Source organism: Astyanax mexicanus, chromosome 6 (assembly GCF_023375975.1).
Source record: "Astyanax mexicanus isolate ESR-SI-001 chromosome 6, AstMex3_surface, whole genome shotgun sequence".
Taxonomy (NCBI): domain Eukaryota; kingdom Metazoa; phylum Chordata; class Actinopteri; order Characiformes; family Acestrorhamphidae; genus Astyanax; species Astyanax mexicanus.
Genome location: NC_064413.1, coordinates 24,924,029 through 24,949,211, shown reverse-complemented (window position 1 = coordinate 24,949,211; position 25,183 = coordinate 24,924,029). Strand labels below are relative to the sequence as shown.

The 25,183-nt window shown below is 37.3% G+C and overlaps 1 protein-coding gene across 1 annotated transcript; it reads right to left on the bottom strand.

The window, feature by feature from the left end:
• Positions 1–41: 41 nt before the first annotated feature.
• On the bottom strand, positions 42–24,172 carry ttc21a (tetratricopeptide repeat domain 21A). Its single transcript, XM_007256931.4, has 29 exons — positions 23,992–24,172; positions 22,925–23,054; positions 22,716–22,826; positions 22,198–22,364; positions 19,739–19,861; positions 19,458–19,615; positions 19,253–19,337; positions 18,912–19,010; positions 17,706–17,898; positions 17,411–17,508; positions 16,552–16,746; positions 16,089–16,224; positions 15,844–16,001; positions 14,574–14,783; positions 14,231–14,469; positions 13,748–13,820; positions 11,150–11,260; positions 10,900–11,038; positions 9,141–9,241; positions 7,469–7,657; positions 7,266–7,376; positions 7,062–7,143; positions 6,469–6,616; positions 4,580–4,741; positions 4,070–4,277; positions 2,527–2,751; positions 1,706–1,826; positions 1,538–1,605; positions 42–884 (listed from the first exon to the last, which is right to left on the bottom strand). Exons 1-29 carry the CDS (start codon positions 24,016–24,018, stop codon positions 807–809), a joined length of 3,945 nt encoding a protein of 1,314 aa, XP_007256993.3. The 5' UTR covers positions 24,019–24,172; the 3' UTR covers positions 42–806.
• Positions 24,173–25,183: the final 1,011 nt, after the last annotated feature.

Genomic DNA, 25,183 nt, shown 5'->3' with positions numbered 1-25,183 from the left:
CTTCCAATTTCACCTTATTATCACTTTCACAGTTAAATGTGGTGTATCGATAAAACCAACAGGTTTGGTGGCTGTTTACACTCAGGTGTAAAAATAGAGTGTGATAAAAATCATGTTCAAATTGGCACACAGAGTCTTTACTAAGGTGTTAATAGTTTATATGGGACAAATGTCCTAGTAGATTCAAGGCTGTGGGATTTGAGCAGGTGATTTGTAAGGTTATTATGGAATGATCCTTGAGATTACTACATAACACGAAACAGCTAATAATAAAAATAATATTCCCAGAAAAATTATAATAGTTCTAAATTTAAAAGCTACACTGGGCATCTTCACTTTACAAACAGGAATCTTTATTATTTTACACACAGATAAAGATGTCTCTTTACTCTTATTATGCTTACACATGTATGTTTTATTTAAAATCCACAAATGCTGACTTTCTGTGTTTTTTTTACTTTCTAACAAAATGTATTAGTTATTATTCATATTGGATCACAGTTTCGTGATGAACATATCGGAGACATTCAAAACATGTTACATTGCAATATGTAAGCATGACAATGGCAATTATAATAATGATACTTAAACCCCTTCCAAACATTGTCTAAACTCAACTTTACATAAACAATGCAAACATATTTTGTCTGGACTTCCTTTTGCTACTGAACAAAAACAGAGCATTCAGATAAATTAAATATAAAGTTAAAATGTCTATTTTGTGCATATTCTGTGTCTATACAAAACCTGTACTGATAACTAACACTATTTTTATCATTTGTATCATCAAAGAAGACCCTTTGTGCTCATGGCCTGAGAGAACGCAGTGCACGGTCCAGAATTTCATCTCGGATCTGAGGGTAATCAGGATTTTCCAGCAGAACCTAAAGGAAAAAAAAAATAGTTCCTCAGCACTGACATATCAGCGAACAGATGCCCATATTGGCCAGCATCACAATGAGAGCGATGCCGGGACGTAATTAGTATCAAAATGTATAATATATAAATAATTAATTTGTATCTAATATATTTAGACATATTTGCGATTGCGACATGATTAACTTCCTAAGACTCCTTTGCTATTTGAGCTAATTGGCATCTGATTAGTGTAAAAAACAAATAATTATCTTTTTACATGATGTAGTTTCTGAGAAATATGATGTCCATATATGAGGACTTTAGTTTTATATTTCGATTTGACAGAACACAATTCAGAAACAAAAAATAAAAGCAGAAACAACAATTGTGCCCCTTTGAACAATATGGCTGATTAGAAGAGCTGCTTCAACACAAAGACATAACTAAGTAAAAAACAAACATTTACCGTGTTTCTTAACAAAATCAAACTGTAATGTGTTAATCTCTTCTGCCACCACTAGATGACAGTATAATGGCCTCATAAGAGGACGCCAGGACTTTGTAGAGCAACATTTAGTGTTGTGGTCTAGACAACCCAAAATATGATGTCCACACATGTGGACCCAGGAGGACTCCTAAAAGATTAAGCAAATATTGATTGTAATAATGTCTTGCAAACCTGATGGCACACATCAATTGCCAGTGTGTAATTCTTGCTTCTTAGATAATTGAAGGCAAGACGATATCCTGTGAAATACAGTAAAATGTATTATTTCATGTTGTTGAACTAAAATAAATAATCAGCATCAAGTAAATGTGTCCAGTCAAAAGGTGAAAGATCCCCCACCGACAGCAGGGTCTACGCAGTGGCTGTATTTCCAGGCCAGCTCGTACAGCTCAGCAGCGTCCTTGTATCTCTGATCATTTTCCATCATGTAGCCCTTGTACTCATATGCCTTGCTGCATGACTAAAGAAGCACAGAGACAAACACACAAGCTGATAGTACCTTTATAGTTTTACTGCCATGTTTGAAATACAGTAGAATAATTCACTCAGTTTTGGCTTGGATAGCATTTCACACAACACAAAACTATATTTTGTTCAAACATAAAAAAAGACTAAAAGACTTTTTAAAATTAATTTAAAAGTCGTTTCATTAGTAGTACGATGGTCCCCCCCTTATATGTGAGTCTTGGTCCTCCCAAGGTTTCTTCCTCCTCCTGCTCTAAGGGAGTTTTTCCTTGCCTCCGCACTCACTGGGGGTTCTGTATTCTGTATTTTTATGTTTCATGTTTTAAACTGATTCTGTGTTCTGTGATCATGTTTCTGTAAAGCTGCTTTGTGACAACATCAGTTGTGAAAAGCGCATTACAAATAAATTTGATTTGATTAAAATGCCTAAATTAATTTTATATGAGCATGAAAGATCACACAGTTAGCATGTAGTAGCATGCAGTTCAATTTATGCTAACTTTTTCTAGCTTTGATTGCTATACTAACATAATATGACTTAGTAGCATTTATTTATCTCAGTTTCAGAAGAAATGTTAATGTAAAAAATAAATAAATGTTATTATAAAAACTTCAACTAAACAGGTAACTTATAATTTGAATTTCACACTATTGAACTAGCTAATTTAGTCAGGGTTTGTTTATTTTTTCCTCACCATGTTGTGTTGTATACAGTCATTCAAAAGTTTCTCTGCATTTGTGTTTCTTCCCATTGTGATGTACATGTCAGCGAGGAGCAGACAGCTTTTCTCAAAGTCCTCAGCAATGGCATGAGTCCACTGCACTTTGCTGATCCTCTTCAGAAAGTTCCTGGCTCGAGGAAACTGTTTCAGCTGTAGGAGACCCTGAGCTGCTACCAACAAAGAGGCCTCCAAAAACACCTACAGCCAAAGAGAAGGTGAGAACCAAGGTTTATTCAAGGTTCAGCACAATAATATTATATGCAAAAGCTCCCATTAGAAAAATCTTAATAATAAGCTTAATTAGTTGGTGAATAAGGGAAATGACTGCTACTGCAGTGTGGATTTAAGCTCAAACTATAAAACTACTTTCGATCATAACTTTAACACATGAACAGGGAGATAATGCTTTACAGAAGCAGAAACAGTGTGTCTGTGTATGTGAGAGATAGTAAAGAACACAGAGAGGAAGGATGTGCAAGACAGTGAGAGTTATGAGATTTAATGCATACCTAAACATAAATAAAAAGAAATTTACCCTCTAAATTTGACAGTGATGTTACTATGTTTACATCACTAAATAAAACCAATAAAAGCTCTTTAAAAATGGTGAGTTACAAATGATAACATGTGATGTCAATGTTAATGAATTACACATGTAATTAATTAGAAAACTTTAACAGGTTAATTTTTCTAAACATATGACAGCACCCCAACGTTTGAGTTCAGAATGCAGATTACTTTTATTTTATGCTGAAATTTAGTCTCTCTCTCTTTTTTTTACATATACACACATGGCTGATGCATGTTTCCTCTTTCTATGTTGAAGGTATAATACAAAATATATCAGCCCTGACGTTGTCAGGCAAACTGTTACTCAAAACTCCACTTCCCAGCATGCACCTACCCTGAACTTCCCTGACTCCACTGTTTACTCCACTTCTACCTATTTCCACCTGTCCTTCCCTGTATATACCCCACTGTTTGCTCTCCTGGTTGCTGACTATTGAATCTAGTTATCTAGTTATTCTATCACGTGTTTTCTTTGTATGTTTGCCTTCTTGTTATTGACCCGTTTCTGTAACACTTGCTATTGTTTATTGCCTTGCCCAGTTTATTGTTTATATTGTTAACAACCTTATTTTTGGACTACTCTCTTGCCTGCCCCTATGTTGTTTTAGATATCTCGTGTATGACCCTGGCTTGCCTGGTATGTTGCTGCCATTTGGTTTCTGATCCTGCCTGTCTCTCACAATTCCTGTAAGTCTAGCCCTATTGTTAATAAACGCTGTGATTTTCCTGTGTGACAATATGGAGCTACACTACCGTTTATTCCCTTCGTTCCTCTTAGTTAAACTTAGCACATTTTCTAGGAGATTATTAATAAATATATAAAATAAATAAATATTTAAAAAATATATTAGTTAATGAAATTAAGCTGATCAGACAAAACATGAAATATCCCATACTCATACTGTCTGCAATCAAATTAAAGCCAAAGAAAATGTAAGAAACTTACGTTCTTTCCCGCCATTTCAGACATCATAAGTACAGCCTTCTCCACCTGCTCCGGCTCCTTGCTGTGAACCAGGCAGAGGTTATAAAGGATTCTGGCTTTATCTTGACTGGCTTTGGAGCGGGGACGGAAGGTCTTCAGCAACTCCTGGGCCATGTTTACTCCAATTAACTCACTGCGATCAATGTCTGATGGAACTGGCGAACTAGAACTAAGAAACAGCAGGCAATGGATTCATCCAAACATAAAAACTGATTATCATCACATTATGAACTGAATAATGTTTTCATATGTTAAATTAATAGTTTAATATTTTTTTATAATACATCTCTGCTGCGTATCTCAAGTACTAAGTGACCTTTCACTTTCAAACATGGCTCAAATAAGATTTGACATGCAGAGCAATCCATACTATACTTGGATTTAGTACTGAATGTACATTGTCATAGGTTCATAGGTTTCACACAGATGATTTATGTGTTCACTCTTTAATTCTGCTTAAGTCAGGCTTACCTTTGGTCCTGCTCTGGTCTCTTAAACACCTCTCCTCCAAATGTTTCCCGGTCTGGGTTAAGACAGATACGTACCATCAGTTCCACAGCCTCCTCCCCCCATTCTGGATCCCCCCTGGCCTGGCTCAGGTGTTTCAATGCCTCTTTTACACGGTATGCATGCCTGATATGCACAAACAATATATAAAATAAACCACCTGCCACCCAAACTGTGTTATATTAGGTATTATGTGAACAACATGTATATATATATATATATACATGTTAACCACATTATATATATATATATACATGTATATATATATATATATATATATATATATATATATATATATACATATATATATACATATATATATATATATATATATATATGTATATATATATATAAGCACCTCCTATTATATGCATTCCACTACCAATAATAAATAATATATCAAAATCGACACAAATACATTTGATTGATACATTATTAATCAAGCTTTTACACTGGCATTTTAGGGCTCAAGCTGTGCACCCTAGGTGTAAAGAAGTGTTATTTTTGACAGATGATTTTAATTTTTTTTAGTCTTAGTCTTTTGACTAAAATGTATAACAGTTTTAGCTATAAAAACAAACAAAATTTTAATCTAGTTTTAATCACAGGACTTTTAGTCAAATAAAAAGTATGAATTATCTACTTTTATTGCTTTATTGTTTTACTGCAGCAAAATAAAAAATTTAATTACTGGCTTTCAATAGACTAAACCTACATTACTTAAAAATATTTTTTTTTAACTTTTAACAGTTTATATGCAGCTGCACAGATTATACAATCTTCTTTTCTTAGCAAAATATCCAGCACAACAAACTCTCTAGCTGTTAAAAACTTAAAACACAAAGCAATAGGTGTATAAACAAAGATAGAGGAGTATTCTTCTGACAGAAACAGTGAGGGTTAGAAACTAATCCGTTACTCCATTACAATTACTAATCCGTTACTCGTTTGTGCTGTAAAAGTGGATTAATGTGGTTAACGTGCATTACCCATTAGTTTAGTAGTATATAAAATGCAGTGAAGGCTGTCTGAATTGTGTCTCGCAGCTCAAGAAAGAGAGAAGTTTGTGGCCAATATAACCGAAACATCATCATGGATTGCACAGATCCCTTTTATACATTAAACATCGCTAACACTAAACCTACATATCAAACTAGCTAACTAGCTAGCTAACCTAGCTAATGTTATGTGCGTTACCTGCCTTTAGAAATTTGAACAAGCTTACCTAAATATCTTGATGACAAGAAGACACATGCTACAAAATATTTTTATTCCACATATTTTGAGCTTTGTTTTCCATGGTAGCGCAGCTGAACTTATCCCATAAATCATGTTTATTCAGTAAGTGGGAGAGTGGGGGACTCGGGGAAACCAGTCATAAGGACACTGTAAGGAGCGGCTATGTTCTTATCACTGATCAATAATATAATTTATTACAAATAATTATATTTTTTGTTTTCAAGTATTGATTTTATTTAGATTTCATCTTGTTTTCGTCATGAAAAATAGGTTGTCAACAAAGTTCCTCGACCCGTGTTTTTCTCCCACATAGCTATACCTTTAAATAATCATTGGGGAGGACTGTTATGGCAATTCTGAGAGACTGTAATAGCATCACTAGATTGTTATTCATTAAGAAAATAGTTTTTTTCTGCACATTTTTCAGTTTTATAATTTTTCATAGTTTGAACCAAGTTGCTGCACAGTATGCTGTGTAAACTATTCTAAAACAACAGAAATCAAGATTCATACCAGCTGGTATCTACAACCTTTATTATATTATATTATTTTATTATTATATTATTGCTTTTTAATGTTGGAAAATTCTGCAATATATGGTAATTGAGACTGACCAGTAATAGAGGCCTTTGCAGTAGTGGTAACCTGGTTCTTTAACTGCAGTTGGTGAGTGGGATTCACACTTCACAAAGAATGGCAAAACATCCAGTCTCCCCACCCTGTGTAGCATGTGGATAAGCCTGGCCAGAGCATGAAAGTTGCCTATTTCAGAGAACACAAAGTAGCATTATTGCATTCAAAGTTTCATGATAGGCAGGATTTTATAGATACAGACAGACAGACAGACAGACAGAATGTGTATTCAACATGCATTGAATACATTATTTTTTTTTCCACTTAATTTTGTTTCAAACTGAGGTCATGATATAGAATTTTTTTCTTATTCCATTAATGATATGCAATGTTTCACTGACAGCAGAATAGCTCCAAAATATGTTACTGCCGCCACCATCCTTAACAGTTGGTTCAGTAATGTTGGGGCGGAATTCCTTATCTTTTTAAACCCGAATGTTTAATTTTGTGCCTGAGTCGCATAAAACCCCAAATTAATTTTTGATTGTGTTTGTTTTAACTGTTTTTGTTTATCATAATTCATTGGGAGTAAAACAATGAGAGGTATCACACGCATATTATCCAAAAACAATACCTGGATTTTGATGTAAGATGTCTGTGTACAGGCTGATGGCTTCTTCTTTTTGGTTTTTCCGAAATAAAACATCACCTAACAGCTAAAGTTGTAAAATGCACAGAGGAAGATGTTAATGTTAACAGTTCATCTAAATATTTAATCCAACATTAGTTCAAACAACTGTCTAAATATCTGACTCTAAATCACACATATAGACAGTACCATTGAGGTAGCAGTGTGTTTCTTGTCATGCTGCAGAATCTTAAAACATTGGTCTTTACAATAATCCAGTTTGTGGTGCTCATAGTAGAGCTGAGCAATCTGAAAGTTAATCTGTAATCACAGAGGATAATGAATTGTTCATTATAACAGTTTCTCATATACTTGGTCTTATGTGGATGTCAGATGATTCCTAAGACACTGACCTCTGTGTCATCTGGGCAGTGGTTCAGAGCCTCTGAGTAGCACTGCTCGGCCTTCTCTAAATCATTGCTGTAGTGGTATTCTTTAGCCTGCTCACAGCAAATAGCAGCTGTAACTCTCCTTTGCTCATCACTCTTTTCAGGCTGCTCAAACGGTAAACGTCTCACAACCCTCTGCTGAAGTTCATAGATCTGAAGATGGGTGGAAAAATAGGGGAGGGTTAAAAGTAGCATTTTTTTATGAGCTGATATAATATTAAAAATAAACATGACTAGGCAAAAGGGCTTATGACCTTAACATGGAATAAATAAAGCACATAAAGCACATGAAATAAAGCACATAAAAGATTTTGGTTATTGTAACTTTACTTATAAAGGAACAACATTTAAAGAAACAATGTGATGAATTACATACAGTAGATATGGTTCTGCTACGGCTCTAAACTCACTTGCTAAGAAAAAATTACTCTCATTTTACTTTGCCTCTGGTTATAAAGCTTTTTAGATGGATACCAAGGCTTTACACGCTTAATAGAACCTTGCATTCTGTTGTGTTCTATACCTGGCAAACCTATTGTGGAAATGTGACTGAGGGAATGACAGTGGGCAGGTTCAGGGCTAAAATTCTCACATATTACTGTGCCCTACCACACAGTACATACTGGCAACATACTGGCTAAAGCTCTGCTGAAAATAGCTGACAGTGCTTAAATTATTATTTTTTTTAATATATGATTATATATCCTGATTAATTTAGTTCCTACAGAAAATATAATTCTTATTGTTACTTTATCTAGAGAAACCTTGAATGCCTGAAAATCTATGAAAGTATGTGATTCATATTCTGGAAGTAAGCCTAGTCTCCCTCTCCAGGTGAATTGAAAGTCACACCATAGTGACAGACAATCGTTTGACAATAGACAATCAAACAGTTGTACAATGATCACTAACAGGAAGTTACAATGCATTGGCCTAAAATACATTATAGAACTTTCTTCTCCACTGAATTAATAATCTAATGGGTTACAACTGTATTGTATGTGGGTGTTGATTTCAGAACCCCTCCTTCAAATAAAATATAATTGTTTTTTCCAATTTTTAATTCTATTTTCTACTCAATTTACAAGGCCAATTACCCAACCCACTCATTGGGACTCCAGGAGCAACAACAACATCAGGAGGGTGAAGACTAGCATGTGCCTCCTCTGATACATGTGAAGACAGCCACCGCCTCTCTTCAAATTGCTGCTGATGAAGCATTACTGAATAGCATCACAGCATACTAGGAGGAAAGCGCAGAAACTCCGTTCTGATACATCAGCTCACAGACGCCATGTGCTGAGCATCATCACCCTTTGGAGTGTTGTTGTGAGAGACCACCATCTACCCACCCACCCTCTCTCGGGGCTCCAGTACCTGAGGCAAGTTGTACTCTCATTCTCCTTTAAACCCAAATACATTTAAATGTTGCATGTGATCATTCATTTGCCTTGTTGTCTTTCATCATTTGGATAAAGCAAATCAAAGATAATATAAAGCAGGTAAAAGAAATGAGAGAGAAATTAAAATGATTAAAAATGATTCTGTATGCGCCTCAGTACACTGAACAAAGTGTACAAGGCCAAAGTGGCAAAATACTGTAATATGGAACTACTTGGAAAATCTATATACTCACCTTTTGTAATGTTTCCAGACAAGGCTCGTTTTGGGCATGAAGTACTTTCACCAGAATTCGTAAAAGCTTCACATCATTCATCATTGTGGTCAGACTGGTATCTAAGAAAACAACAACAACAAATCTCCAGAACTTCAATATTAATATACTGTGATAGAAAAAGTTTTAAAAAGAAAGATGTGATATTGGATATTTTAGTATCAGTTATTAACAGCATCTGTCATTGACTGGCTTTTGTTACAGGGCGCATTATATGAATTGTGGACATTCTTGAGGTGTTCTGTGGCTTTACTATAATTTATATTAAAATTGGAATGATACCATAATCATATTGCGCTTAGGTTTTTCACTCTTCTGTACACCTGTACAGATACAAGGAGACAATAAATCTGATTTGATCTGATTCCATTTCGGCCATATTATACAGCCATATTCTCAGAAGGTCTGGAGATGCTTTACAGTTTGTGAATATCTAATTGGGTTGCCAGCTCCTGAGGCAGATTTAACTTCTTTAACTGACACAGGAGTGAAACTCTCCATTAGGCTTTTTTCATGGTGGAGTTGATGTTTATGTTTGTTTTTGTATTTGTGTATATGTTATGTTGACAATGATACACATTTTTGCATACATACCTGTCAAGTCTCCCGTTTTGTCCGGGAAACTACCGTATTTTACTCCTCTTTCCCGCCGTCCTCCCGTATTAGTATTTTCCCGTAAATTTCCCGTATTATATTAAGATTAAAAAATATATATTATTGAGGAGACAGGGCACTGACCCCGCTGTGTCTCTTAACCAATCATGGAGCCGGTTCAAGGAGAAAGTCCCGCCTTTCAGGAGAAACAGCCAATCAGCTTGCAATAGAGGGTCAGTGTGGGGAAGCCCCCCGTCGCTGTGAGTTCAGGCAGCTATTCGGAGCTGCTGATGTTAAAACATATCTGGATATTCAGCGATTTTTCTAAAAGAAAGGTAACGGTAGGCTAATCATGTAAACTGTGATGAGATTTTTCTGATAGCTGTTTAAAAATACTCGTCTCCGAAATAAAACACACAGATTAAACCTTTTAAAATAAAAAAATACAGCTTGTGACTCAGTTTAACTAGAAAATGTGGAGAGGACCGAAATGAACTGAACTGATCAGGGGTTGAGTGATCAAAAGAAAGAAGTATTAATTAAAAATGATTAATTGTGTAGGCCATTAGGACTAATTTTTACTGACGGAATATATCTGGTCCATGTCCTTTTAGTAAAATCTCATAATACTATTTTTAGGTCACCAACAGTCATTTTGCAGAATTTGTGCACCCTTTGTTTAATTTTAAATCTATTAAATAAATAAAAAAATATATAATATAAAAGAGTGCATTTATGGCAAAAATGAAATCTTAACTTTTTTAATATCTAGAAAAGTATTTTTAATTTGGCTGTATTAAAAGAATGACATATGTAGGAATGTCCACAACATTTCAGATTCTGATAATCTAATTGTAGCGTGTAAGTGGTTCACATGTGGTTATTTTAAATTTTTTTGTAAACCTGTCTTAAAATGTAAGGGGTACTGAACCTTCGTTGGGCTGGTGGGCCGGCTTTAAGCGGACAGAGGAAAATATCCCTTATTTTTAAATCTAAAACTTGACAGGTATGTGCATAGGATTATAGTTGTATCAGCTGATTAAAGACTTATATTAGAATATGGAATGAATGCTCCAAAAAGAGTGTAAATATATACAAGAAACATAAAATGTCTTGTATTAATTACTGTTTTCATGCTCCAAGGCCTTCTCCAGGATGTGCTGAGCTTTTTCAAAGTGCTGGAGTTTAAACAGGAGCTCAGCTAATTCGAGATACACAGAGTCATTCCTGCTGGTGCTGAGGGCAGTCATGTAGTATTCCACAGCCTGAAATATAAGAGCAAAATTATTTTAAAGACAAGCTATTACTTTATACATAAACACTGTCTGATAAACTATACCTAGTAAACATTTCCACTAAAATCTAGCATCACTTGCCTTGTCGTACTGGTATGTCCTCACCAGGGCTTGGCAAATTTTCTTGACAAATGTAGCATCCTTTGGTGCCATTTTTACTGCTTCCTGATATACCTCAATAGCTTTCTCAGGCTAGGAGAAAAAAATTAACATTTTGTAAAACGTATTGTGCTGATGCTTTAAAAGTAAATACTTGAGGTTTACTGCACACAAATGTATCACTGAGAAGTGGAATATAGTTTGATGTGTGTGTGGAAGAACTCACTCATATAACACATTTTAAAAATTGGGAAAATTATCTTCTAATGTTCTTTAGTTTACCCTATGACGATTGTTGTACACTGCTACTAAAAACATTGTGTAGCTTGCAACTGTGGCATTTGTATTCATTAAGGTATGTTTTTGTGTATAAATGTAGGCATTGTATTTGCTTTGAGAAATATGTATCAATATGTATATACTACTTCCGTTACCTTTTTTGTAAATAAGCTATTTAATTATCAATCCAATTATATATATATATATATATTGTGGCGTGAGGAGGCGGGGGAGTTGTGGGTCCGCCCCACGCCAGAGCGCAAAGCCATGCCTGTCTCGGCTGGCCCGCATGAGGGCTGATTGAGCCGCCAGTTGAGACAGGCATAAAAACTCTGCCTCAGCTCACACTCGAGAGAGACTTGGACTTGGGAGGAGTGAGCTGAGGCCGCCCGGACCTTTAAAAACCACTAAAGTAATTCTACGGACTCTAGAGCCCCATTGGGCCGAGTTATGGTTGTTTAAGTTTGTTTTTGGGTGTGGTGGAGGGCATTTGAAATAAAAGGTGCGTTTTGAGTTCATTTACTCCCCGTGTCTGTGTTCTCTGTGTGCTTCCTCCTTCTGGGTCACAGTGGTCACGCCCCCTACCCCAGGGGCCTACCACAATATATATATATATATATATATATATATATATATATATATATATATATATATATATTGTTTCTTTCTTTCTTTCTTTCTTTGTGTTCCCTCTATAGGCTTGCAGAGGGAGTCAATATACTTCTTTAAATATTATAACATTTGTAGTAAATGTAGCGGGTTGGCAGCAGCACATCCAGCATCACCACACTGAACACAGGGGCTCCCCAAGGATGTGTGCTGAGCCCCCTTCTGTTCACTCTGCTGACCCACGATTGCACACCAGCACACACCTCCAACCTCTTCGTCAAATTTGCGGATGACACGACGGTGGTGGGTCTCATCAGCAACAACGATGCGTCACACTACAGGGTCGAGGTGAGCCGCCTGGCCTCCTGGTGCAAACACAACAATCTCTCTCTGAACACAGAGAAGACCAAGGAGATTGTTGTGGACTTCAGGAGAACTCACACACTGCACACCCCTCTTTTCATCAACGGAACTGCTGTGGAGAGGGTGAGCAGCACCAAGTTCCTGGGTGTGCACGTCACAGAGGACCTCTCCTGGAGCACCAACTCAGCGTCACTGGCCAGGAAGGCAAATCAGCGTCTCTACTTTCTCCGCAAGCTGAGAAGAGCTGGAGCCCCCACCCCCATCATGACCACCTTCTACAGAGGGGCCATCGAGAGCATACTGACCAGCTGTTTCACCGTGTGGTACGGGGCCTGCACAGCATCCTGCCACAGGACCCTCCAGCGCATCGTGAGAGCAGCTGAGAAGATTGTTGGCACCTCTCTCCCCTCCCTTCAGGACTTGTACAGCTCCCGCCTCACACGGAAAGCCCTCCGTCTGGCAGGAGATCCCTCTCACCCACTACACAGCTTCTTCATCCTGCTGCCATCAGGGAGGAGACTGCGGAGTCTCGGGGCGAGGACCAGCAGACTGCGAGACAGCCCCATCCATCAGGCTGTGAGGATGCTGAACTCTCTTCCTGCTCTACCCCCCCTCCCAATCCTGCCCCCAGCACACACTCACTCAGCATCCTGACCCCCCCACTAATAAAGTACTGAAACTCTGCACTACAATGCACAAAGTACTGGTCCCTTCCAAACGGACTTGCACTACACAACACCTGCACTACTGATATACTTGCACTGTCAATACGCACTTTAATTCCACTTAATTAAACTGTGAACTTCAAGGACTTACGCACCCATTCACTTTACCAGCCTTAAGCTATATACCATATACCGTATTTGCACTACTGTTATTTACTATTTTTACTGTCATTCCATCTCAATCACCATCAATATTGCACTATTGTCTTACGTATGTTTGTGTCTTGCTGTATTGAACATATAGTGTCTCCCACTCTTTTATATTATAATTATATATCTATTTTTACTTATTTACTTATATTTATATATCTATTCCTCCCCCACACCACTGCACCTTGTTTTTGTCTCATGTATGTCTATTTGTGTCCCTGCTGTATTGTACACATAGTGTCTCCCATTCTCCTTTATTATATCTATTATCTGTACTTGCTGTAAAATTGGGAAGGAGAGTAACGTAATTTCAATTCTCTGTATGTCCTGTACATATGCAGTATTGACAATAAAACTACTTGACTTGACTTGACTAAATAATAAGCTTTGCTTATTAAATATATTTCAATATTGATCATTTAATAAACAACCAAATAAACAAATCCACAAATACCTCTTGTATTTTCATGAAAGCATCAGCCAGCAATATTTTAGAATGAGGTCCAGGTAGCTGTTGGCATATTTCCCTAAAAAAATAGAAAACAATAATATCAGGTTTGATAACTCATAAAACATGTTTGTAATCCATAGGTGAACAAAATCAGAGCAGATTGGTGTTGCCTAATTTTTATTGTAATGTGAACAGGCAATGTTAATTTGTTGCCATCATGCAAAACCTTGTACTGACCTGTACTGTCTAATTTATATCTGGCAGTTGTCTTTACATTGTATCCAACTTTCATGATTAGCAGACCAACAAAAATACTTCAAAATTATGTTTAAAATGTTTTTTTCTACTTCTACTGAAAGATATGTATTTGTTTTATAATAACATGTTTACAGTATGTTTATTAAATATAATTCACATGACTTCTTTACTATCTTATACATTACTGTAAAAAATGTGTGCAATAATCCAATAAACTTATGCAGCTACCTGTAACTTTCTATGTAGAGTTTCTTGTTCCTCATTCTCTCCAGGTAAATATTAGCCATCTTCTCCTTGCCCTGAATGTAGCAGGAATTGCCGGGTGTGATAGTGCGCAGTACGTTGAGAGCTGTGTCGACATCATCTTTAGCTAAAGCTAGGTCTACATTAGCCACCATAACTCGCATTTCTTCGGGGGTCTCCTTAAACAGCCAAATCGCGTCCTGCATGACATTAGCAGCTTCATGCTGCTCAGGCAGAAAAAGGAAATAAGTAATGTATATCATATAAAGGTCATCTCCAAATCAACCCCATATCAAAAAGATCTATATCAGCCCTTATTCACTCGTACCTGTTCTCCATTCAGCCGCAGGGCATCTGCAAGCTCCAGAAACACTGAAACTCGTTCACTGAGGGAGAGAGAGGTTTCACGTCCCTCAGTGGCCCTCCTGACCCCTGGCATGGCCGTCAACATACGTAGGCACTGGATGGCCTTTGTCAGCTCCCCAATCCCCTTCAGAGCTCTGGCTTTGATTAAGTTATACTGAGGCATCTGCCTCAGCTAAAAAAAAAACACTCTTTTTCACATACACACTTAGGTTTTGTTTCTTTTGTGCATTCATTTAAAATTCATTTAATATTGTGTGAAAAAAATGAAAACATTTTATTTACTTTTTTATATATATATGTATATATTATAGTGTATACACTGACAATGCCACCTTTTTTCAAAGTTGTGTAGCGATTTAACAATCCTCAACACAGTGTCACGAGTGTGCTGGAAGTATGTCATAAAAGATAATACTACCCAAAGTGGACAGCACAGAGGGTGGTATAAATAATGACTGGTGGCATCTGGCTAGAATTGTCCATGTGTACAGACAATCAACTCTGGAGGTCCCACATTTTCCAAAATCCAATGTTATTTGGTCATATTTATATTAAGTTCCATGACATTTGTAGTATGCAAAAAGCTACATTATAGCAAATTTGTATTAATTAACTATAAAATGTCCATAACAATATACCATAACATAGGTATGACTGACTGTATGTATGTCTTTGTTTTTTTTATTTAATTAAGGAAAAAGTATATAGCCATTAGCTTTTACTAGAGGTCCAGGGAATCTGTCCTTCTTGGATACATTTTTTAAAGCAATGATTTATTATCCAGTTATTGATTTCAGGACTTAGTATTCAGCACTATTAATACTATATGTTATTCAGTAGTTATAATGCAATCTATAAGTTATGTATGTATGAAAGTAAGAAACAAAATATGGGAACCATTCTTTATCTGAACCTCAAAAATAATTAAAATATTGGAGAATTCCTACAGTTAAATCAATGTAAATGTCCTCTGAGCACGCTGGTTACTTGGCAATGCTGCATCAGCAGCAGATCAAAAAAGAGGCGGTGGCTATCTTCACATGTATCAGAGGGGGCGTGTGCTAGTCTTTACCCTCCTGGTGTTGTGGCATTTCTAGTGATGGGAGAGTCCAAATGAATGAGTTGGGAAAAGGGCTGTGTAAATTGGGGAGAAAATGGAAAAAAATGCCTGCAAAGTGCAACAAGGCACTGACGGGAATTTCAACGCAATTAGTGTACTTCCTCTTACTTACTTCAAAGTTATGACTGACACCAGACTCCAAACAGCTGAGAGACTTTCTGTATTCTCCAGTATGGACGTGAAGTTTGGCCTGCAGCAGGTGGATCTCAGGCATGGTGGGCTCCTTATCCATACACAGGTTTAGAAAGTGTTGAGCAGCAGCCTGATCACCTTCACAAATACAGTTATAAATGTTAAAATATAAAAACAACTTTACTCACACATAAAATACATTTGGACTGATCTAGCAACACATACCTATTAGAAATTTGACACGTGCCATGTAGTAGCAACTGATTAAGACACCAGGAGCGGCTTTAATTACAGCCTCTAGAATCATAGTGGAATGTTTCAGTCCAAAGGGTGGGAGCTGACCAGCTTCAAGTGGAATATCCTATAGAATGCAGAGAGATTTATATTATTATATAATAAAATAAAATTATATTTCAAAGTTCATTATTTAGTAATTGCACTAAAAATAAATGTCATACAAACAGATGTTTAAGTGATGCCACAGAAATAACATTTGTGGCTCCATTTTTGACCTATAAAATGTTATATAATTATACTCATACTCATTGTTTTTGTGGCGTCTCTTAATAAAACATGTGTAGCATCATTATTTGTAAGATTGTACTGGGAATAACTCAGTAGCTAGTAGAAAAGTACTATGTTTGTTGAACTATATGTTCAAAGGTCTCCAAACAACAAGAAAACATACCTGACTGTTAGCAAGATGCATGCTAACCACCTGAAGCAGAAAGTTGAGATTGAGTCTTTGCAGATAGTCCACACCATGGGGAAGCCCACGGAGGGTCTGCAGATGGAGCTCTGTGGCCTCCTTCAGCAGGGCCACAACCCGCTCCTCCGCAGCTCCTTTCTTCTGGGCCAAAATGGCCTGCAAAAGGCTCACTTCCTAACAAATGAGATCAGCAGTGGTTAACAGCTTGTTAAAGTTAGCATAATGTTCCTTACTCATAACTAGTGTTAAATAGGCATATACAGCTCTGGAACAAAAAAAATGAATAGACCACTTCAGTTTCTGAATCAGTTTCTCTGATTCTCAAAAAGTTTGTCATTTAGAGCATTTATTTGCAAAAAAAAAAAAAAAAAAGAAGCTTTCAGACCTCAAATAATACAAAGAAAACAAATTAATATTCATAGAGTTCAGAAATTAATATTTGGGGAAATAACCCTGGTTTTTAATCACAGTTTTATTCATCTTGGCATGTTCTCCTCCACCAGTCCTACACATTGCTTTTGAAAAAATGTATGACACTCCTGGTGCAAAAATTCAAGCAGTTAAGCTTGATTTAATGGCTTGTGATTATTCATCTTCCTCTTGATTATATTCCAGAGGTTTCCAATTTGGTAAAATCAAAGAAACTCAGCATTTTTAAGTGGTCTATTATTTTTTTCCAGAGCTGTATATATAAAATACAGAACATCCTCAGTTATACCAGTTTTTTTGTTGTGAAACAAACATGGTAGAACAGATGCAAGTAAAACTCTAAGTATTTTGTAAATCTTGTGAGAGACTGAAGAACAAAGCTTGGTTCCAAAGACTGTATTTGACATACCGCTGACCGTCCTAGTGACTGCTGCACTTCCTGAAAAAAGTCCAGCTGCTGAGATGCTTTCTCCACCTGTCCATCCATCAGTTGACACTTGATCATACCTACACAAACAAATCAGGTCAGTAGCGAGAATCAGGTGATAATGTAAGATGCAACCTAAAATACAGTGTACTAGATGTGGTTATTCATCCATAATTGTTATTGAATAAATACTTTCACAACACAGTACAATCATAGTTGTGGTATTATTGCTTGTGATGTATCCAAGGTATAAAAAACACAAATTTGCTTCATTTACCTATTGATGCAGCCATGCTTCCTTGGTCTATATTCAAAGCCTTTGTGTACCACCTGTGAGCCTCTTTATATGTGCCCTGCATTGTGAGGAGGTAGCCGAGCTCACAGTCCATGGCAGAGTTATCTGGAGCTCTGGACACAGCTCTCTGCACAAACGCCGTCAGCATCTGCACGACCACACTGTTGTGTCCACACTGTTGGAAACATATAGAAACAAAACCTTGACTGACCAGAATAAATAGGTAGGATAGGGGAACAGTGTGCAAAATTAATTTGGTGAAAATACATGAATATTATAGAGATATGTTCAGTAACAGGTGGAATTTGTGGATTTCCACAGAATTCATTTTATAGTCTGTTTCCCTGTCCTAAGTATTTGTTTGTGCTTGTCAAACGACTTATCTTGACTTAATTTTAAGATGGTGGTGCCTAGAGTACTACCTCAAGGTATTTTTTTAAGAAACTATCTGTGAGTCTTCACATTATTACAAGCCTGCCAATCTGAGCAGAATTTTTTTTACATGCCTTCCCTTAATGGGATGTATTGATTTTTTCCCCTTTTAATGCAAAATAATATGGTTGTAAAACTGTAAATCTGAACATTTTCACCCAATTTTTATGTGTAAAAGAACAAGACAAAACAGGCAAGCCTACCTGTCGGTGGCATAAAAACATAAATGTCATTTTGTAAAAAGGGTGCTGTGTGTCACACCTTCCAATACCTCTACAGACGTGTCCATATTTACACACTTCAACTCCCAGAATGCACCTCTCAATCATATTTTTTGGTTTATTTATTTCCGTGTATGACATATTTTTGGGATTTTGTCTTGCCTTTTTGATAGTTCTCTTGGAAATTTTTTGCTCTGGTTTTGACCCCTTTTTTTCGTCTGTTGTTTATCCCTTTCAGACTATGATTTGGCTCATGCTTGTTTCGGATTTGTACTGTTGCTTGTACTCAGATCATTTTTGTTGGTTTAGCTCTGATTATTAAAGGTACTCCTAATGTTTACACTGTGGTATAAAATATGTCCCGGAAAAAAATAAGCATATCGAATAAAGATGTATGTTAGGTGTATGATACGGTTAAGCAAATCACATATGGCTATGTTCTGTGTCATGTATACATACTGAACATAGACAATGATTCTTAATTCCAGTGAATATTATTGCTGCACTTAATTGTAACTGACGCTAAAGATCATACCAGTCTACTGATTGGCAACGTGAAATCCACATGCAGACTGAAAGTACTGGGCTCCAAAACTTCAATGGCACACAGAAGAAGCTGTAGATACTCTGTCACCTGTAACATCAGAACAGTAAACATTAAAAACAATGCTGCTAGATCAGAAGATCAGAGCTAAATCCATTCCAGATAAACCACATAACAGTCATTACAGCTAAATGAGCTTTTGTATGTGATAGATTTAGCCTAGTGCTCCAGATAAATGACTGGTAACAGTTATACTGATTATACTGATTACCGCTGTTCCAAATAATCATCAAAAGGCGCTCTCCATTATTCATGAACCGCTGCATAATTACCTTCTTCATATCTCCGTCCTTTGCTTCCGAGATTATAGTCATCATCTGAAGGGCTTTCAAGTTGTGTGTCTCTGTCTCAAGGATTCTGAAAGATTTAAGCAAACATACTGACTCAAATGAGAGAATACTGATAGTAGTGTAAGGAAGCGAGGAGAAGGATAAAGCACTTGAGAAAATAAATTAGTCAAAACAACACCAGACCCACCTTTCAGCCACCTCAGCTGTCTGTTCCCAGTCATGGAACGACATAAACATGTTCATCTTGAGAACGAGAGCTGGAATGAAGTTAGGATGGGAGGCTATGACCTGACTGATCATGTCTAGAGCACACGACTGATTCTGTCTCAACATGAAGAACTCGGCCTGTGAGCACAGCAGAATTTAAATTTATGGGTTAATACTTACTTCATCTTTAAATACACTGACAATATAGATTATGTTATTTTGTACTTATTCAGGCAAAAAGTAGAGTACATCATCTTGTACCTTTCCCATCATTCCAAACACATCTTTGGAGTCTCGTAAACCACCGTCAAAGTATCGGATGGCCTGCGACCGATGAGCCTCATTTTCAGAGGTCAGGAAAATCCAGCCCTTTAGAATGAGCCCCTGTCAACACATGCACAGTTTGGACCTACTGATTATTACACACTCTTAATGATTTTGTGTTCAGTACAGACTTAATGAGTAAAGCTTATTCAGGGATGGACAATTCATTCAATTTTAATTGGAAAAACTATGTGTCTGACATTCACTAAAATACTTGTTAAAGTGTAATAGAGATAAAATGTTCAATTAATAATGTTAGAATTGTTTAGAGGACCCATTGCCCAGCACAATGCTCAGTAAAACCATCAACTTCGATTTAAAAAACTCTACACAGTTGACATAATGGTATAAGAGCCTCTCAGTTAACCTCTAATTACCGTATTTTTCGGGCTATAAGGCGCACTTAAAATACTTATTTTTTCCCAAAAATCGTCATTGCGCCTTATAATGCAGTGCGCCTTGTGTATGGATTTTGCTTGTGTTTACTGACCTCGATTTTTATGTGGTACACGGCGCTCTGTTGTGCAGAATTCCTCACCCACGCCAGAAAAAGATCCCCCTCTTGGGCTAGCGCGCGGTTACCTTTGACTGCCGTACTGCCTCTCGGCTGTGGTTCAGGGTAGCTAGTTTCCACTGTAGCTCCGTGGCCAGAACAAGGTGCCGGTAAACTTTCCTTTCCACCCGTTCTGGGGTAATAGCACAAACTGTTTCTTTTTAGCGCCCACTTCTAAGTAAAGTTAACCTCTTAACACGCGCTGGCCCCCCGGCGGGCCAGAAATATTTAATATTTCATAACTGGCTGTGTTTCTGAATAGTTATGAACAGTTACAGGTTCAATCCAATATACCATTTTAAAGCTTAGAATCTCTGCTTTTGAGCTATTTAGCCTATTTAGCGGAATATCCTTTCAGAAAATAAACATTTAGGGCGAAATATGCCTTGGTTATGATTTTAATAATTCATAACTCTCATATTTGCGTTTATCGTTCGTCCATATTTCATCGAATGCGGTCATGTCATACACCATTCGAACCGTCTGGCTCTCCGGATTCCAGAACTGTGCTTTTACTGTAGGATGTATGTTTCATGAATTAGAGCTGCGTCAGAGCGCATGTTTCCAGTAATAAAAGGCTCTCCTTTTGTCCTGGGGTAACCTCCGGTCACTGCCGCCACCCCCGAACACACACCCGCGCTCAGCCACAGGTCCTACCTTCAAAACGCGTCCAGACTAAAGAGAATCCATCAATCCAGTCTCCTGTAATCCACAGTTATATCCAAACAGCGCTGGAAATCACTTCATCCAGAAATGAAACTTATCCAATCTTTATCTCTGTTTTAAAACCGTTTTATTCACCGAATTCGGCACAACACGCTATTATAGTCAGAAGCCTCGCGGAGTAATGCGGTACTTGCTGTGCTTCAACATAATATTATGGTCTGTCGGAGCGTTGCGGCTACCGTTGTCAGGAGCCTCGCGGAGTAATACGTACTTGCTGTGCTTCAACATAATATTATGGTCTGTCGGAGCGTTGCGGCTACCGTTGTCAGGAGCGTCGTGGAGTAATACGGTACTTGCTGTGCTTCAACATAATATTATGGTCTGTCGGAACGTTGCGGCTACCGTTGTCAGGAGCGTCGCGGAGTAATACGTACTTGCTGTGCTTCAACATAATATTATGGTCTGTCGGAGCGTTGCGGCTACCGTTGTCAGGAGCGTCGCGGAGTAATACGTACTTGCTGTGCTTCAACATAATATTATGGTCTGTCGGAGCGTTGCGGCTACCGTTGTCAGGAGCGTCGCGGAGTAATACGGTACTTGCTGTGCTTCAACATAATATTATGGTCTGTCGGAGCGTTGCGGCTACCGTTGTCAGGAGCGTCGCGGAGTAATACGTACTTGCTGTGCTTCAACATAATATTATGGTCTGTCGGAGCGTTGCGGCTACCGTTGTCAGGAGCGTCGTGGAGTAATACGGTACTTGCTGTGCTTCAACATAATATTATGGTCTGTCGGAGCGTTGCGGCTACCGTTGTCAGGAGCGTCACGGAGTAATACGTACTTGCTGTGCTTCAACATAATATTATGGTCTGTCGGAGCGCGGCTACCGTTGTCAGGAGCGTCGCGGAGTAATACGTACTTGCTGTGCTTGTTGATTTATTGCTCAGAGATGTTGTTATTTTTCACAGATATTGTGAAGGATTTATTGCTCAGAGTTATTGTTACTGATATAAATAAAGTTTCATTTAGTGCGCCTTATAATCCAGTGCGCCTTGTGTATGGACTAACACTTAAAATAGACCGTTCACTCATCGTGCGCCTTATAATACGGTGCGCCTTATAGTCCGAAAAATACGGTAGTCCAATTCATTAATGAGACAAACTGACTGCTGCAAACCTGCGAGGAAGTAGTGGACATTTTCAGCATCCTTTCTACATAATCTCTGGCCTTCTCATTTCGTCCCAGAATCCAGTAGAGCAGAGCTGCGAAGTACAGGTCCCTGTCCTCAGCTGTCCTTCTGGATGTCTTGAGACAGGCTTCCAGTTCAGAAACTGCCTCTTGATCTCAGATTCAGAAGAAAGTAAATTAGTCTATGATAACAGGCAATATGGCCAACAGTTTCCAGACACCTCTTTGATGAACTATCTGTCTGATACTTGGATATTAACAGGCAAATTTTCTATTATATGTTGAAACACTGTATTAACAATCTTTCAAACACAAGAGCATCAGTCACATCAGGTAATGATGTTGGACGATTCATTTTGGAACACAACATAAAACTATTAGAGGGTGGAGCTTTATTAATTTAAAAAAAATGTAGTTCCATTGCTCCACAGCCCAGTGCTGAAATACTTTAAACAATTTAACACTTTAAATAATACAAATAATCATGTCTGGCAATCACAACTTACCTGGGGTCTCACTTTGCCTGTGTGCACAAAGGAGAGCCATCACTGAGCACAAAGAGGTCTGAGGCTTGTCTCTCAGTTGGGTAAGCTCCCTTATGGCCTCTTGAGTATGTCCTTTAATACAAATATTAGCTGTATATCAGCAAAAAACACCATGAAATTCATCTCCATTTGCTGTCAGTATACTATATAATTAAAGTTCATTAGGTTACCTTCATTCAGAGCTCCAAAAGCTTTGAAGAACAAAATCACAGAGTCATTGGGGTAAGTTCTCAGAAAGCTCACAGTGCTGTTAATGGCCTGCCTGTAGAATCGCTCTCGCAGGAAATATATAATAGATGCCTGAATGAAAGAACAAAAATTCAACCATGGCCATCATTCATTTTTACAGAGCCCCTAAACAATACATTACATTACATTACATTACATATATATACAGCTCTGGAAAAAAATCAGACTTAAGTTTCTGAATCAGTTTCTCTGATTTTGCTATTTATAGGTTTATGTTTAAGTAAAATGAACATTGTTGTTTTATTTTATAAACTACGCACAACATTTATACCTACGAAACAGTGATTTAGGCTATCCAGATATACTAGTTACATCTACTGGGACTTCTACTGGGAACATGCTCTAATATAGTGCTTCTTTTGTATTTTTACAGTTAAATATACACTAGGGTAGCATGGTCAGTGCAACTGACTTTTTGAGGCTGAATGCAACAATAGAAAATTAGATGTTAAAACTCATTTATGTTTTAATGAAGTGCAGTGTACAAGAAATAAGTTTTCATTCATTTTTCCAACTTTATTTTTTAAATTTCTGCCCCTCACGATCGGAATTTCAGGAAAAATGAAATAATTAATCTTTTATTTCTGATTTTTCAATTTTTGCATTTTGCAAGTTGGATAACATCACATTTTGAGTTACAAGATACAAAAATGGACAAATCCTGTTAGCCAAAGGCTGAAATAAAAAACAATGTAATTAAAACATTTTATGAAAAACATTTATCTTCACTATACTGAGTGTAAAAAAATATATAACATTACCCAATTATCTATTTTCAATTTAAGCTTGATACGGTCAGAAATTTAAACTGCTAAATGTTACACTGGCCTAGCACGGTTTTAAAAAGGTAGCACAACTAGACAGAACACTTTTCAAGCTATGGCGCTTCAGCTAAGCTAGCTAACGTTCATAAACACAGTAAACCAGGTGAGGAGCACCAGGCAGCTCTGACCCAGAGGAATTACAGCAAACAGACGCTGAAACTTACTAAACAGGTGGGGTGTGTTTCCGCCATGACCCCCTCAGTCCTCAGTCAGTCAGGAGAGAGAGCAGAGACACTATTATAGGATATATCTGAGCTGCAGCGAGTCTGAAGTTATAATTATTATCAATAAAAGCACAGACTGAGTTCAGTGTCTGAAACTCCAGCGTCTCCGGTTACCAGGCGACACACAGCCACACCTGCAGCGCGCGCTAACAGCCCGCGCTCCTCCTCACAGGCCCACCAGCTCTCATTTACATATGTAGTATTCCGCCGAATCTGTGCCATTTCTGTCCCCACCCCAGGAAGTTACATGTATGAACGTGCACACAAAATAACTTTAAAATACATTTTATTATTAAGCATTGTGTCCTTTACATTGACCTAATTGCAAAAAAAAAAATAAAAAACTACCTAGAACACTGAAAAAATAGCATTTGTTACCTGTCCCCACTCTCTTTAAATAATTATTAAAACCCTTCAGTGATGTATTTTTTTTGCATTGCAGTGTGAGTACAAATCCCACATGATTTAAAATATTTTTTCAAAAATAAATCTATAATATTTAAGTAAAAATACAAATTTTATGTGTCCCTGGGTTTTTACTCAGTGCTGTTACTGTAAAACATTACCCCCATCTGAAACATCTGGAACTTTCTGTAAGACACATCTACAACAGGAAGTTACATCAGTTGGTTCTTCTGAAGACAATGTAAAGACCAAAGGCTGTATTCAGAAGCATACTACATACTACTCGTGTACTAAATCTGCCAAAATCTAGTATGCAGTATTGTAGTGTGCCATTCCAGGCCCACAATATTTCCCAGGGCTTCCATGTTTATTTGTGGGGGCTAAAGAACATTTAAGGGAAGGTAAAGTCCTCTAAAACAGGTCTACCGTCACCCACGGCCAATACTGACTGTAGGTACAGTAATAGATGCCAACAGACTGTCCTCATCCCGAACATAAACACAAATTTCCATGTTGCATTTTCCCCATCACACTGTGGGATGTGACAGTTTTACACTGGGTAATTTTTTAATAAGTTGCCCTTTACATCCCCTTCAAATCAAGCTCACATAACAGAAAACACAGACTATTCCTTTATTTACTCTCAAGAGAACATCCACTAACGCTAAGCAGTATGATATAAAACTAATAATAAGTAATAAATAAAGTTATGTATCATTATTTATTA

Bases quoted from the DNA above. Each gene is read 5' to 3' on its own strand.
- ttc21a (XM_007256931.4), bottom strand. From the start codon at position 24,018: ATGGCGGAAACACACCCCACCTGTTTA. The intron at 7,658-9,140 runs GTGAGTATATAG...ACCCATCTTCAG, and splicing joins GTCTGGAAACATTACAAAAG to ATCTATGAACTTCAGCAGAG. The intron at 885-1,537 runs GTTTGCAAGACA...TTTTTCCTTTAG, and splicing joins CAATTGATGTGTGCCATCAG to GTTCTGCTGGAAAATCCTGA.